At 40.3% G+C, this 15,000-nt stretch overlaps 3 protein-coding genes and 2 long non-coding RNA genes across 7 annotated transcripts in view; 3 read left to right on the top strand and 2 right to left on the bottom strand.

Annotated features, from left to right (window-relative positions):
• LOC138051415 (uncharacterized) overlaps window positions 1-2,189 on the top strand; it is a 4,931-nt gene extending 2,742 nt beyond the window's left edge. The window contains exon 1 of the mRNA XM_068897609.1: window positions 1-2,189. This exon is cut by the window's left edge and continues 2,742 nt beyond it. Coding sequence (XP_068753710.1) covers window positions 1-1,453 — 1,453 coding nt within the window. The 3' untranslated portion in view covers window positions 1,454-2,189.
• The window catches only part of LOC138051436 (uncharacterized), an 8,123-nt gene extending 3,368 nt beyond the window's left edge, over window positions 1-4,755 (top strand). Inside the window, exon 2 of the long non-coding RNA XR_011132805.1 lies at window positions 3,802-4,755. This is a non-coding gene — a long non-coding RNA (uncharacterized lncRNA). The remainder of the gene's footprint in view (window positions 1-3,801) is intronic.
• Window positions 1-15,000, bottom strand: part of LOC138051401 (tetratricopeptide repeat protein 28-like) — a 695,954-nt gene that overhangs the window by 290,990 nt on the left and 389,964 nt on the right. The window lies entirely within an intron of this gene.
• The window catches only part of LOC138051414 (dnaJ homolog subfamily C member 11-like), a 126,967-nt gene that overhangs the window by 57,846 nt on the left and 54,121 nt on the right, over window positions 1-15,000 (top strand). The window lies entirely within an intron of this gene.
• Window positions 2,491-13,733, bottom strand: LOC138051440 (uncharacterized). 3 transcript variants are annotated; one of them, XR_011132810.1, is made up of 4 exons: window positions 13,531-13,733; window positions 8,816-8,971; window positions 5,566-6,005; window positions 2,491-3,068 (listed from the first exon to the last, which is right to left on the bottom strand). It is a non-coding gene; the product is annotated as an uncharacterized lncRNA (long non-coding RNA). The 3 variants fall into 3 exon arrangements; XR_011132811.1 differs by having other exon boundaries at window positions 8,816-8,888; XR_011132812.1 differs by having other exon boundaries at window positions 8,816-8,885.

Genomic DNA, 15,000 nt, shown 5'->3' with positions numbered 1-15,000 from the left:
CAAGACCGCTGACGTCTCCGAGGCCCTCGCCATTGCTCTCCTGGCAAACCACGGCTTGGCCCATCAGTGCACATTGCCTAACACAACTGGTCCTTCGCTTCCACCCGTTCCTCGTGGTCCAAAACTCGAACGGCCCAAAGTAAACACTGGCGTCTCGACAGAGGAATGGAACGTGTTCACACGCCGCTGGGAAGTTTTCCGTACTGGTTCGGGCATCGATGATCAATCTGCACCCTCCCAGTTGTTTCAATGCGCAGAAAATGAGCTTGGTGACAGTCTCCTAAAAGCCAACCCACATGCTGCTTCCAACACTCTACCAGACCTGCTTGCTGCCATGCGTTCCCTTGCCGTAATACCAGTTGCAACTGGTGTCCTACGCACCGAGCTACTGCAACTACGTCAGGAAAGGGACGAACCGTTCCGCGCATTTACAGCAAGGGTTCGTGGGAAAGCCGAAACCTGTGCCTTAAGTACACAGTGTGAATGTGGGAAAAACGTCGACTACACAGACCATGTCATACGAGATGTCCTCCTTAATGGGATATCCGACCCAGACATCCGCCGTGAAGTTCTTGAGACCAAGAATGTTCTTCAGACCCCAGTTAATGACGTCATCGCCCTAGTGGAAAACAAGGAGATGGCACGGAACGCCCTCCCGTCATCAACCCTGTCTGCTGTCTCGTCATTCAAGCGCCAACAGGAACCACCGAAAGAGCCCCCTTCGGCAAACCCATCTCAAGCGGATCAGGCCAAACAAGCGGCATGCCCAGATTGCAAAAACCTCTTCAAGATTTTTACGGAGGGGACCCGGGGCTGGAACACCAAACCCCATACAGTGTGCCTCAATTGCTATAGGGTTTGCCGCCGCAGGAAGCGCCTACAGCTTACGCCCCCAGCCCCCCCGCCCACCAGTCAGGCCGTCGAATCAGACCCGATATCCCAAGTTGCCTCATTTACTTCCGGCACTGCCCGCAGGCGACGTCGCTGCAAACATGTTCCAGCCAGACATGGCATCGTCGGTAGATGCGCACCAGTAACACTTGACCACCACATCTTTACTAAGGGCGAGTGGACACGGGCACACCTCAGAGACCACCCCAGAGTCCCAATCACTATCTCCATTGACACCTCAGCCCAGGCCAAATATCGTACGCCCAACCGCACCTCAAACACTCATGCAGAAATCTCAGCCATCGCCGACACTGGCGCACAATCTGACTTGTGGTCAATGAAAGACTTCTTAGCGTGCGGGTTCTCGCGCGACGACCTAGTACCCGTTCGTCTTGGCTTGTCAGCCGCCAACCGCTCTCCCATTTCTATGGAGGGCGCATTCTTTGCCAAGCTCACCACGAAGCTCCACAATGGTGAGGTGACCTCGTGCCGCTCCATTCCTTTGTCATATTGCTTTGTCTCCATTCCTTTGTCATATTGCAACAGTGCAGAGCTCTACTAAAAAAAAACAATATTAACACTATCATTTCACCCATATTATGTACACTCAAGAAACAAGTTTCAAAGGGGTAGGCAGAGGACTAGATATAGACTGTATACAATGCATGTTCCTGAGTCTACCCCACTGAAATTTGTTTCTTGTGTTTCTCTAGCCAGGAGAAGAACTTTTCCATGTCTAAAGCAATCAGTGGTGAGAATTCAATATTGCTGAAACTCTCACGACTGCGGTTTGCCCGTACTTGGAAAGGGCGTGACTTCCTCAAGTCCTTGAACATGAGCTTTTCATCGTCATGGGAACTTCTGGTTGAGTGAGTCTGGGACTGAGGGTGAACTTTATTTAAATGATCAAACTTGGTTTTGATCTGTTGTACTCCAGGGGCTGCTTGTGATGCTGTCACTATTGCATTTGCAGTCTTCTTGGCTCCCATTCCCTGGACAACACTTTTAGTAGTGCAGTTGCAAATCTCCTGCGCTTTGTCGCCCTCAATGTTGTTTCCAATCCCCCATTCCAGTTTACAAAACTTCCCCGTGACAGGCGTTGAGCCAGCTCTTCAGACGCCAATGCCTCTACTTGTGAAATGCTGGTGAACATTTCAATAGCATACTTTGAAAATGAAGAAGTGCTATGGAAGTATGACAGGAGTCGCTTCTTGTTGATATTATGTCTGTCTCCATCCCCCTCTGCACAGGTGTCTTTAAGCTGCATTAGGAAAACTGCCATTTCTATCACTTGCAGACCATAATACCTGGTAAGAAAATTCAGATATATCATGTGTGTCTTATACACCATTACCACTCAACAAACTTCTTGATCTATACTGAAAATCAATTTGTGATGTGATCAGATTTGTGATGTGTTCTGTTTGATTTTAAAAATCTAAGAAACGTGTATGCAAGCATGCCATGATTCTGATTAGTGTAAATATGCAAGTGGATCAATAATGCATAATTTCCCTTTTCTTTTTTAATCACAAGGAGATGACTGATGTACAATCTGTAGTACAGAAGTGCCAGTTTATGTGCATGGTTAATATTTCCTTTTCTGATTTTTGTCAGTATAAATTATCTTTCTGGTCTGTTTTGAAACCTTTCAAAAAGCACCTGAAAATAAACCAATGTGATAAATTTCCTCACTCTGTCAGGTCCATTTAAGTCCTGATCTTTGTGCTCCCCATCAGGTGTTTCATCTTGAACTTCAAGAGGTGGAGGTGGAGGTGGAAGTGACTTTGTGTAATCATGATCATGGTCAATGACATCAACACTTTGAGACCTTTCATGCAATTCTCTAATTTAAAGTGTTGCATCAGAATCAGGATCCACCAAATGCACCAATGACCCGATCAAAGTACTCTCTCTTTGTCGCAGTTGTTATGAAGAATGCCAGAAGGAGGAACATAATTTCTTGGGTTATCATCAAGGTCATCCATATTAAAGAACTCCATGGCTGCTTCAAGAAGATATGCTCTGCCAGTGCTCAGAAAAAACTGGAGAGAGCCTTCATATGATTTGGTCACCTTTTTTGGGGTCACATTTTTGCGGTTGAGTTTCTCACAGAAGTACTTCTAGGTACCCACCTCCCGGATTGATGCAGATTTGAACAACAGGTCAAATGCAAGCTAAATGAAAAAGACAAAATAACTATCAATTTTGCCATATTTTCAATAGGTATTTTTAACAAATACATGTAACTCAAATACTATGATACAGTTTTCAATTTGTGTCAAGGCTGTCATATTAAAGGGCCATAACCCATAGCACCTGTTATGGCTGCACGAGTGTGCTTGATGGGTCCTTGATGTAAGGGTAAACTTTACCTGGTTTTGATACAATCCACCCACAAAGCAACTTTAGTTAATAATAATAGCAATAGTAATAGTAATAATAATAATAATAATAATAATAATAATAATAATAATAATAATAATAATAATAATAATAATTTTGTAAAAAAATAGTAATAATTATTGTGACTGACTTGACTGTCAAACTAAAATATAGTGCTATAGTACAGAATTCTTAGAAATTGTTTCTTGCATTAAAATTTCCTCTAGAATCAACATAGATATAGCAAAAGTAAGATAATAAGATCTAAGATATCAAGTTCAAAATATGGAAATCTACTAATAAATAATAATAATAATAATACTAATAATAATAATAATAATAATAAATCTGGGTGGATAGAGGCACCATGAGAGTTAAGTGTCTTGCCCAAGACCACAACACAATGCACCTTGCCAGGGCTCGAACCCGGACTGCTCACTCCGGAGTTGAGTGCACTAACCATGACGCACCGTGCCTCTTACAGTTCCAAATTATATTATTCAGTTATTTCTATTATTTTGTCAGGTAATACCTGCAGAAGGGACATTTCTGTATGGAAAGGCTCCACTACAAAAGGACTGCAGTGGTCAAATCTGTCTTTGGCAGTGTGACAGCCCTTACGAAGATCTTTTGCCCGGCAAAACATACTCTTGTCAGCTGGTCACCTCCAAATGGTACACAGACATCCCTCATGTTGTCCTCTGCATCATTGACATTTGCGTGGGCTCCAGGTTGATCTGGTGCAGACTGCATTCCTTCTAGACTGCCATGAGGCATGCCTGTACTGCATTAGCTGGAACATTGATAATGCCTGCTTTGGTGTAGATGTCTTCAAGGGTATTCTCATAGAAACAGAGAATGTCCACTACATCATCATATTTCTTCTCATCCTTTAGCTGCAACTGATGATGGTAGATTTCTGAGCCATTTCCTTTTGATAACGATGAGCTATGTGATGAGGAATTACAGCTTTCAAAAAGGACAATGCTGGGATGTATGCTGTAAGCACTCTTGCAACCAGTACCATGAAATCTTCTCGCAACTTGCCAGTTTCAGCATCATTAATTTTAAGAGGAAGTGACAATTTGGCAGAGTTTAGATATCTGTGTGAGGAGTTACTTGGGAGAGACCATCACATGGAACTCTGTCAACTATTATGTTAGAGGCAAAGTAAGGGAGATCTTTGTTTTGATGGTCTGTTCGCAGGTCATGGACTAGAACCCTTATGTCCCAGTTGTCACCAGTTCCATGGAGTTTTTTCCCTTGCTTTACCTCTTCAATCACTTTATCAGCAAAGTGTCCACCTAGTAACTTTAGGAGATTCAGTTTGCTTTGATGAGACAAGCAAATCCCAAGTTGTTGACATCTGGTGATAAGCTAATTAAAAATAGATGTGAAAGCAAATTGACTCAGGTAGTGGTGCCAAAATATAAATAACCAGTGGAAACAAAATATATCACTCCATTATAAAAAGACTGATACGTCACTAGACTGATTGTTTTGTACATTTGACTTTGCTCAAAACGTTTGCCTTCATATGTAGATGTAGACTGTATGTACCCCAAAACAGAATTGGTGTATGCAGAGATAAAAAATGAATATGCACTCATCATTCTGTACTGTATTGTAATATGAATTGAAGCCAGTGGCAGTAAACCATTGAAGTCGAGTCCTACTTTCAGAATTAACTTATTAATATCTTACTGTTATACTTTCTGTTTTTCATTTACCTGTATGTTACTTTGCTGTCAGTGTGATTCATTTGAGAGCAACGTGTACATTCCATGGAAAGTATTAAAATATTACATGATCATTTAATGAATAACTGATGAATCAGTGAGAACTTAGTTTAATTTAGGTAATCACAATCATGTGATAAACAAAGTGAAAATGGTTTGATATTTAAACTAATTCTATAAGTAGTCTGCCATGAATGCATCTTGACCAGCCATAAATGTTATAGGCAATTTAACAAATTGACGTCAGTTCTTTATGCGTCTGTCCTGTTATTGATCATGAATTTCCTCATAACATTGTCAAAGTAGCTGTGGATCCGCAGACTACTTTGACAATGTTATGACGAAATTCATTGTCAATAACAGGACAGAGGCATGAAAAACTGACATCAATTTGTTTTTTACGATAACAAATTGTCGAATTGCCCGCTCTCGTTCGCTGACGCGTCGCTTAAATTTATGTGTCTGTCCGCATATTGACAATAAAAATTAGCCAATGAGCGCGCGTGACGATTTCTGTAGTTATCGTAAAAAACACAATTGTAAAGCAAACCTGTTTTTTTGCATTCCCCTCTGAAAAAAGGATGGTATTAATTCTTTGAATGACACTTAGTTCATGATTTCTTTGCTGCATTAGTATGGCATAGCACAGACCAACTGGAGGAATAACATCACACTTCTGAGATTTCACAACAGTTGACATGACGTCAAGCAAAATTGGACACCGGCTTTGTAGCTCTTCAAATAATGCATCCCAACTGAAGTCTACCATGTCAGGATACTTGTTCTTTCTTAATATGGATAGATTTTTTCTTTTGCACAGTTCAACACAGTCAGCATGTAGTTCTTGTAAAAGCCTTGCCTTAAATTGAAGTTTTAAGGATGTCACATTGTATATGGTGGACACAATGATAGACGACAACCTTGTCTGAAGTGCATTTGTCAGCTTGTTCACAGTGCCACTTCCAGAATATCAGCTGACGACTTTGCAATCTATTGAACATATACAAGTTATTATTAGATTAATTCATGAAAATTATCTAGTGTCTTATTGAATTACCGGTATTGTATTCCACGGTGGTCATGGATTTAGAAATTATCTACGTGGTTAAGTTATTGAACTCCCCCTTTCATTAGGGCTCAAAGTTATCCGCTATTAACCTTGTGTAATCTTTAAGGAGATATGGCAGATGTATTGAGATTGATGTAACCACAATGTAAAAAGATGCCATCATCTGACCCATGAGACCAATTATTATATGGATTTCATAACAATCTTAGAAATCCTTGGGGACGAGGTTGCAAAGGGAATGAAAATAAACTCGATCAGAGAAATTTGGATACATCTGCCAAAACATGATAACTGGGTCAAAGCCGCATGGCTGGTGGAAACCTAAAGAACCGTGATAAAACGCAACTGTCAGCCTCCTTCTCGGGGTCCTCTTTATGTTATTCCTTGTTTTTTTTTTTATAGAAAACTCCGAACAAGATCCTCTTCTTTCACTTCCTGTGGAAGATGCTAACACCTTTAAAATGCATGGTAGTGTCTGTGAACGTGAAGGCGAAGTAAAACTCCCTCGAGCTTTTCTCCTGGACTGTTTAAACCTTCTTGTGACAGTATTATTGCAGCCATCGGGTTAGGATTGCTTCTTGTGGTAGTGGTTGCAATTTTACCTTCTTCAGGGGTGTTAGTGGTTACCGATACTCCCTCTTCAAGGTTGCTAGTGGTTACATGAATGCCCCCTTCACGCTCGCCAGTGATTATATCAATGCCACTGGTTACAGGTACGCCTCTTTTAGGGTCACAAGCGGTTGCAGCATCAGGGCTTCTCCTGGCCATGGTTAAAGGTTGGGGTCCCTTTCTAAGGTTGTTACCGGTTACAGATAATGTGTTTTTAGAACGTGATCAGCTCCGCGGTCCATACCGCTGCTCTTCTGTAGTACGGAACTCGAGATGTTTGATTCGGGTTTTGTATTCTCATGGTCTGCAAAGGTGAGTGAACGAGCACTAGACCGATTTTCCACCACACGCACTTTTTGTTCCGGTTCCAAAGTCCGAGAAAATACTTTACACCTCTTGGCATTAACACTTTGCTTTAACTGAATTTGCATGTTAATTACCGATGATTTAAACTCTGAAAATCCTAATACCTTCCCTTCACACTGACGGCAGATGTTAGAGGGCTGCCCATCGTCTTCTTTAATGGACACTTGTAACAGTTCTGATATGGTTTTCCCAAGGTTCTTTCTCATTTCACTTTTGCTGAAAACATTGGTTGAAAGGTCGACATCTTTGTGACTGCCACAAAGTCTGCAAAACTTTTCACCCAAACTAGAATACTTTTTTTGAGGTGTTGTGGACATTATTTGGGCTCGACATGAAACATCCCATCTCAAATGGCCAAAAGTAACAATAACTTGACGGCAGGAACATTTTCCCGCGCTTTTGAAGCACAACGCGGTAGTACGCGCTATTTTCTTCATACTGTAATTTGGTTTGTACAAAACTAGTGATGAAGCTGAATTTAAATTCCTTTTTTCATGCTGTCCTATACGCGTTGGACTCTTGTAATTACGATGTGTTTCTGAAAGTGAAGCAGTTAAAGATACTTGAAACGTGCATGCTGAGGAAACATGTTATTGGAGTTCTTCCAACTGGTTATGGGAAGTCCGTTATCTTCCATATGCTCCCCTTCATGTCGGATTACTTGAGCGGAAAAGGAAACAAAAGCATCGCAGTTATAATCTCACCTTTAAACGCTCTCATCGAAGACCAAGTCAGTAATTTGAATGCTAGAGGTGTAAAAGCTGGAGTTTTACAAGCATCGCATCGGGTAATTGAAGACGATAAAAAAGAATTGCTTGATTCAGAAGATAAAAGTGACCTACTGGATACTAAAACGGCATCTAACTATGACATTGCTGAAAACCAGACCTTGAACAGTATACAGAAAGGGGAAATTAAACTGTTATTTACACACCCTGAGGCTTTCATTTCGTGCAAGGATGGTAGGAAACTTTTTCAATCAGATTTGTATCAAGAGCGGTAATGTTTTGCGTGATAGATGACTTTGCCAAGCTCTCCCAACTCGGCTGTCTGTTTTCATACGCCCCCATTCTTGCACTAACTGCTACAGCTCCGAAAAAACTTATATAGAGTTTTTGAAAGGAAATCTTCACATCAAGGACCCATTTATACTTGTAGGAAACTTGGATAGGCCCAATATTTTTATTTGTAAAAGTAAACGAAGGCCGTCCAGCCTTGGTGCCGAAAGTTACATTGACATTGTACAGCCCATCGTTGAGGAGCTCAAGGTAAAGTTAATAGACTAGCCACTTACCATTGTATACCTACCACTCAAATGGAGTGGGTATGCATTCAATTTTTTTATTGATGTTTTGAGAGAGAAAAGTTACTTCCCAGAAAACTGCGTTAAAAGTCCAGAAAATTGTCTTTTTGCACAGTATCATGCCCCTCAAACAGACAGAATGAAAGATGAAATTTTGAAGCAAGTGACCGATTCATCAAAAGAAAGCACGATCCGTGTGGTATTTGCCACAGTTGCTATCGGGATTGGTGTCAACATTCCAGAGGTACGACATGTTATCGATTTAGAAGTGCCAAGAACGTTAGAATCATACTACCAGGAACTGGGAAGAGCAGGTAGAGATGGCAAACACGCAAAGGCAAGTTTGTATTATAACGGCACAGATATCGCCTCCAACAAAGCTGGAATTACAGATGAAATGCGTAATTACTGCACCCTCTCGGGACGATGTCTGAGGTATTACTTCTTAATTACCTTGATTCACAGCCAGTTCAACAGCCACCCTCCCCACAGTATTGTTGCTCCAATTGTAGTCATTGTACTGCTGCTGAAAGGGAAGATGGACTTTTAAAGAGTGTTCAGGGAGCGCCTCCAACCAACAAAGTAAGAACAGTTTCCACCCTACAAAAACTTAAAATAAAGGAGATCCTTAAACAGTAACGGTTACACCTTGGAGGAAGCCGCAGGAGATTTGGCAGTATTGACTCTATTACAGGGTTTACCCTAAAACTTATAGATGCCATAGTGTTGGACTGTGACTGCTTGACCTCAGCTAAGCACATCTTTTCCACCTTCCCCATATGGGAGAGGAAGCATGCTGAAGTCATTATGCAAGTAATAAATGATGTGTGCGAGGAATACTAGACAATTTTTCATGTCCTCAAGTGGTTGTACATTAGATTATTGTTCACATGACAGTGTAACACACTTACAAACACTACATTTTGTAACAACCAGTTCAAGTTCAATAATTGCTTTATCATTGAACTTGAATTGCTTGCCATAAAAAAATAGTGTTTGCAAGTGCATTCAGTGGCAGATTCAGACCTTGAGCTAAAGGGGGGTGGGGGGTGGTTTTGTGTTTGTTTTGCCTGCCTAGCCGGCTTTTCTTCCATCTGCGTTCTTTTCTATTTTTACCCAATATAGGGGGTGGGGCAGGCTTCCTGGACCCTCACTGGTATTGCATGCCATTGATCACTGAACAATAGTTCTGTAAAACAGACATATAATTGTTTAATGTTCCTCTAACACACATTTGGAGGCACCATGCACCTCTCGTAAGGTTTAACAGGATTGGCCGAGAAAACAATAAAATAAACAACAGAAACAATGGCCTATTCCTGAAAACAATAGAGGTGGATGAGTCCGGGAGCAAATAAAATTGGAGGTTCCGAAGAGGTGGGTGACTACTGCACATTTGTACATGGTGTGGGTGAGGAATTTGCAATTTGCAACTTGTTGTTGCATGCTGCTGGTTGATGATAATCACTGCTGTGACCAAAGAAACAATCTAATTTGGAAACAGTAATGGTAGGAAAACCTTTCTAACTACTACCCCAGACCCCATCCAGTTATCTGTAAACAGCTTTGAAGAATATAAAAGGTTTCAAATAAGTAGTATAAAGTTCACCAACACAAGTAGACATAAACAGTGCAAATTCTTTCAACATGCCTTTATTATGCCAACATTGATTGAAGACAAGGTTGGGAATGCTTCATTAATACAAACGTTTTCAATGTGATACATTATATATGATACATTATATAGTTATCACTGCCTAGATCAAAGAATACTACTTTGGAATATGTAATTTTTATTTACCTTCTCTGAGTAACTAATACTCTGTTGAAATGTTTTCACCTATAAACCTTACTTTTGAGGTTGCCTTGGCTTGTGGAATACACTAAAAGATATACAGCAGCTTTCATAAATGTTCTATTGACCGCTTTCAGTGCTAAGATGCTTCATCAAGATGGCAATTTACATGTATCTACAGTAAACAATTGTTCTCTTGTGCACTACTTAAACAAGAATTGAAATAAGGGCCCCACTTATAGAAAAACTAACACTGTGACAGTAAGGAATGTAAGTGTTTAGACACAATAAAACAGGAACCATTTTCCCTGGCCAGGTACTGAGAAAAAAGCATCCTAGTTCAGTGTTTCAGCCAGAAAATTATACTTGAGGGCCAAAGTGGCCCCTGAAGACCTGTTTCAGGGGCAAATTTCTTAGGAAAGGGGCCAATAGATAATAGTTGGACCTAAAAAATTAGTCGCCAGAGGTCTGGCATGAAGGACCTGGGTCAAGAACAATACAAAGGCATACAAGACAAAGTCAATGACCAAGGGTTTGTAATGCATTATAGGGAGACACAGCAAAGCAAAAGGATGCATTGACTTCGTTTCTTATGTTAAGTGTTTTAAAGAAGCAAAGATCTTTCAATATGGCTTACTAGAAGAACATAAGGTGTCCTCAACGTAGCGAAAGGAAGTCACGATTATGGCAACTAAACTAGAATTTTTGGTTGCCAAGAAACAAATGTTAGTCGCATTGTACATTGTTAGTTCATTGGCGACCATATCGGTCGCAATTTTGAGCCATGGAATGGTTATTAGAATACTATCCCTGGGTTAAGCCTGCATGCAGCCTTGTAAAAGTAAAGGGCTAAATTGGCCCTTTCTCCTTTTCTCTGGGGGCCTTCTCTAAACGCAATGCAGGATTCCCACAGTGGTGCGGTCTGGCGGAAACACTGAGTTCAATACAGTAAACTTATTTTACATTTGAATCTCAAACATAGCACTGGCAGTAACTTTGATACTAATAACATTTCTGCAAGAAGTCATGTGCATTGTATCAAATAATATGTATTTAATACCTATAGGCTGGCTCTAAAATTACTTTAACACCATCCAGACAGCAAATACAATCTTTTGACAACATATGCTACGCCGAATGTGACAAAATACCAAGTCCGCTAAAAATAAAACGAGTCACACCATTTATAATCAAGTTGCCAACAATTAGCATCAATTTGTTTGTTGACCAAATCAAATTCCTCGCAATTTATGTCACTTCTCTTGTTGTGCAATTCATGTATTCAAGGCCCGCGCGTCGAATGTCAAGCTCGATAATTTCAATTCAAGATGCTTGTTTTATAAATCAAGAAGAGAGAGAATAGCTTTTGATCAATTCTATTTTCAAGGGGGACTGAACATCTGTGGCAAAATGATTAAACGCGAGTAAATCTGTTGGAGACAGTGGCCGCTGAAAGTATCGAGGATCTTGGTCTACAGGCGAATCTTTCACTCAGCCCAAGCACAGGAATATTCGTTCCTCGCATGTCGCTATAACTTCACCCAGTTCCCGAAGTTGTGAAGAGTAACTCGCTCAGAGACCCAATTGCGAATGATCAGCAAAATGAAGCACATCTACAACAAGCAGTTTGAGTAACCAATATAATCCACCAGAAAATTATGGCTACAAGAACTGACAACAGGAGACATTAGGGAGTTTAAGAAACCAAGAAGGCTACGGCGACGAAAACGTTTAATACTTCAAACTGTTATCTTGAGCTATCCTAAGTGCTAAGTGTTTCACGACGTTTCCATCTTGTTTATGTTGTATAAGATAGCCGAAGTATTTGATAACCAGAATCGTACGAACGGATTTGAAGAAAAGAGAAAAAGATTCACTGTTTGTTGTCCATGTTGTCGTCAAAACCCGAAAATTGGTCATTTCACGTTGTTGTTTTGATGAGTACAAGAGAGAAATGGATTACAAAAATGCGTGCCGCACGTGCAGCATGATAATTTCTTCCTCTTTTAGGGCCTGTTTCATTTATAAGAGGCAAGCCAGCCCTGTTAGACGGGCTGGCCCGGTAAAAGGGATGAAGTGTTTATATCGATGATTTCAGCCAGGTTTACCGGGATGAATTTTAGGAATTTGTTTACGTGTCTTGTAACCGTCAAAGTCACGCATGTGGTACCTGGTGAATTTTCTTGCTTTGACGTTCGAAACGAAAGGTTCATTTTAGCGCTAGCAAGTACGGAGGGCCATTTTAAAACAAAAGATGCAAAAAAAATCCTGTGATTATGCAAATCCGACTACGTTTTCAAGGCAACCCACACGTCATGAGAATTTTTCATCCCAGCAAACAGGGCTGGACCGTTTATATGAGAATTTCTCAGCCTGGCTTGCCGAGATCTCCGTAGCTCAGACCGGGATCTCGGCAAGTGGGCCAGCCCGCCTTCTGATATAAACGAACCGAAATTTTACTAAATAAAAACAGGCATGAGCTGAGATCTTGGCAAAGGGGGCCTAGCCGGACTGGCCCGCCTCATGTATTAAAACAGGCGATATTACTGTTTTTTGGTGTTGTCGTTGCCGTAGCAGTCGTCATTTCTTAAACTCCCTATTGGGACGATAAACCGGTTGCCCGCCATTACTGGTGCAGTTCCCCTTGAAAATAGAATTGATCAAAAGCTATTCTCTCCCTTCTTGATTTATAAAACAAACAATTGCACAACAAGAGAAGTGACATAAATTGCGAGGAATTTGATTTGGTCAACAAACAAACTGAGGCTAATTGTTGTCAACTTGAGTGTTAATTGTGCAAGTTGTTTCATTTTTTAGCGGAATTGATATTTTGTCACGTACAACGTAGCATAACAACATAAATACCATATGCTAAAATCTAAGAATATTCACAAGAATATTTTCAACCTAAACTCGGCAGAAAATAAAAATATTAAATTCAGCCTCGGCCACCAAAACAATATTATTATTAGAAAAAATAGTGCATTTGAAAAGATTTGAGATAAGCCTAAACCTAATACAGGCAGAGGGCCTATATTTAAGGAATACGTGTCCAAGAAAATAGAAGCGATTTTCCCTATATTAGTCTAAGAACAGTGCTCTGTAACGAGCATAAGCTCCTTTTTAGATTTGAAATTCGCACATAAAAAACGCTTCAAACTCTTCTTTGTTTCCGTACGCGGAAAAACTAATTGCACATGAATACAGAACAACAGAAACAGCACATAAGACCACATGTGATGAGCTGCAGCTCGCTAGCTGTCGGCAGATCTAAGTTTACATGCTCGTTATGTATATTTTCCCACGCTTATTTCTTCTTCTATGGTATAGGTTATTACATTTTTTAAATTAAAATATAACGGAAAAGATTCACCTTTCGAATCGTTAATGCCAGTCTGATTCAACATCGCTTGAACTGAACTGCAATTCAACCTCCTAAAGCCCTTTCTTTTTCGTGTAAACACTCACTACGTCCGCCATATTTCTTTAGAATGTATTTAAACCAATCAGCGTGTTCGTATGAATGGGCTAATCAACAAAGGTGTTAGTTCAGCCTTTGCCAGGGTCTTCTCACGATCCGCCATTTTGAAAATCGTCGAGAGAAGGCCTGGAGACGAGGTTGGTGTTGTGCATGTAGCATTGCAGTTAAATTACGCTATCTACATCCTCGAAGACTCAGGGGCCGTCAGTCGAGACAAGACGACAATCTGGACTGGCGTCAAGTTTTCAAGTAAGGCGAGAAGAGTTCCTGAGAACATACCTTCAACAGACGAGTTCCAGTGCGAATTAATTCTTATTTTCTGATTGGGCGAAAAATTTCGCAATTGTCTGTTTTCCACCCAATCATGAGAGAACCTCATACAATGAAGAGTCAGATCGTGATTCCTTATATCAAGTGATAAATATTACATCAACATTCGCCATTTTTTTCTATCGCTCTCTTTGTCTGGCTCGCAAAACAGACATACCATGCGGCGAAAATTTGGGTGGCAAGATGCAAAATTCTACCTAGAAGATTTTGTTACGTGGGGGCAATTATCTGTACATGTGTAAAATCAAAATGCTCGATCAAAACAGCCTCGAAGAGCCGACTAGAAATAAATCAGGAAGAAGACCCATTGCAAGGGAAGGTACTAGTCGTCTTTTAGTTTTCCGCTTCTCAAATTACCGTCGCGAATTAATTTTGGTATTTCTGTTGCACGGGCCAGACATGTTTAAGCATTGCCTTCGGCCTTTTATCAGCATCATAGTTTTAAGAAAACTATTAGAACAAAACTAATTGCAATTCTAGAAACTGAAAACTCTTATGCCGATATAGATACCTTAATTAATTAGCAAGATGAAAAATTAAATTTTCAACTGAGGTTAAGTATAGTCTGTAGTTTTCCTCTTTACATAGTTCTTTTACCTAAACTGCTTTCTTCTCTTTTCCTCCTAAGTTCTTCTACTTTCTAAGTGTTTGAAAGCACAAAGAGTAATGTTTTCATGTTGTTGTTGTATGTGAAAAAAAAAATTGTCCAAATAATTTCGTCTACAGTCTGGCTTGCCACGATAAGCTTCTCGCTATTTGCAAGCCAGCCTAGTAACAACTTAAATTGTTTCTTGTAAATAAATAAAACTTGAACTTGAATAAAGCATGCATTTGAGCATCACATATAAGCTTACCTGTCTGTCTATAGCGATGTTTCTCGTGATGTAATCCATTGTTATCAATATGCCAACCAGAACCTAATTGGCTGTTGAAACAATGACTTCTTTTGTTCCGTGGTTGGCAAATTTGAATATCAAAAGAAATGTGACGTCAATGTTTGTAAACAAGAAATATCGCTATAAGAGGTTAAAT

Source organism: Montipora capricornis, chromosome 6 (assembly GCF_036669925.1).
Source record: "Montipora capricornis isolate CH-2021 chromosome 6, ASM3666992v2, whole genome shotgun sequence".
NCBI lineage: Eukaryota > Metazoa > Cnidaria > Anthozoa > Scleractinia > Acroporidae > Montipora > Montipora capricornis.
This window is presented reverse-complemented; position numbering and strand designations above follow the sequence as displayed.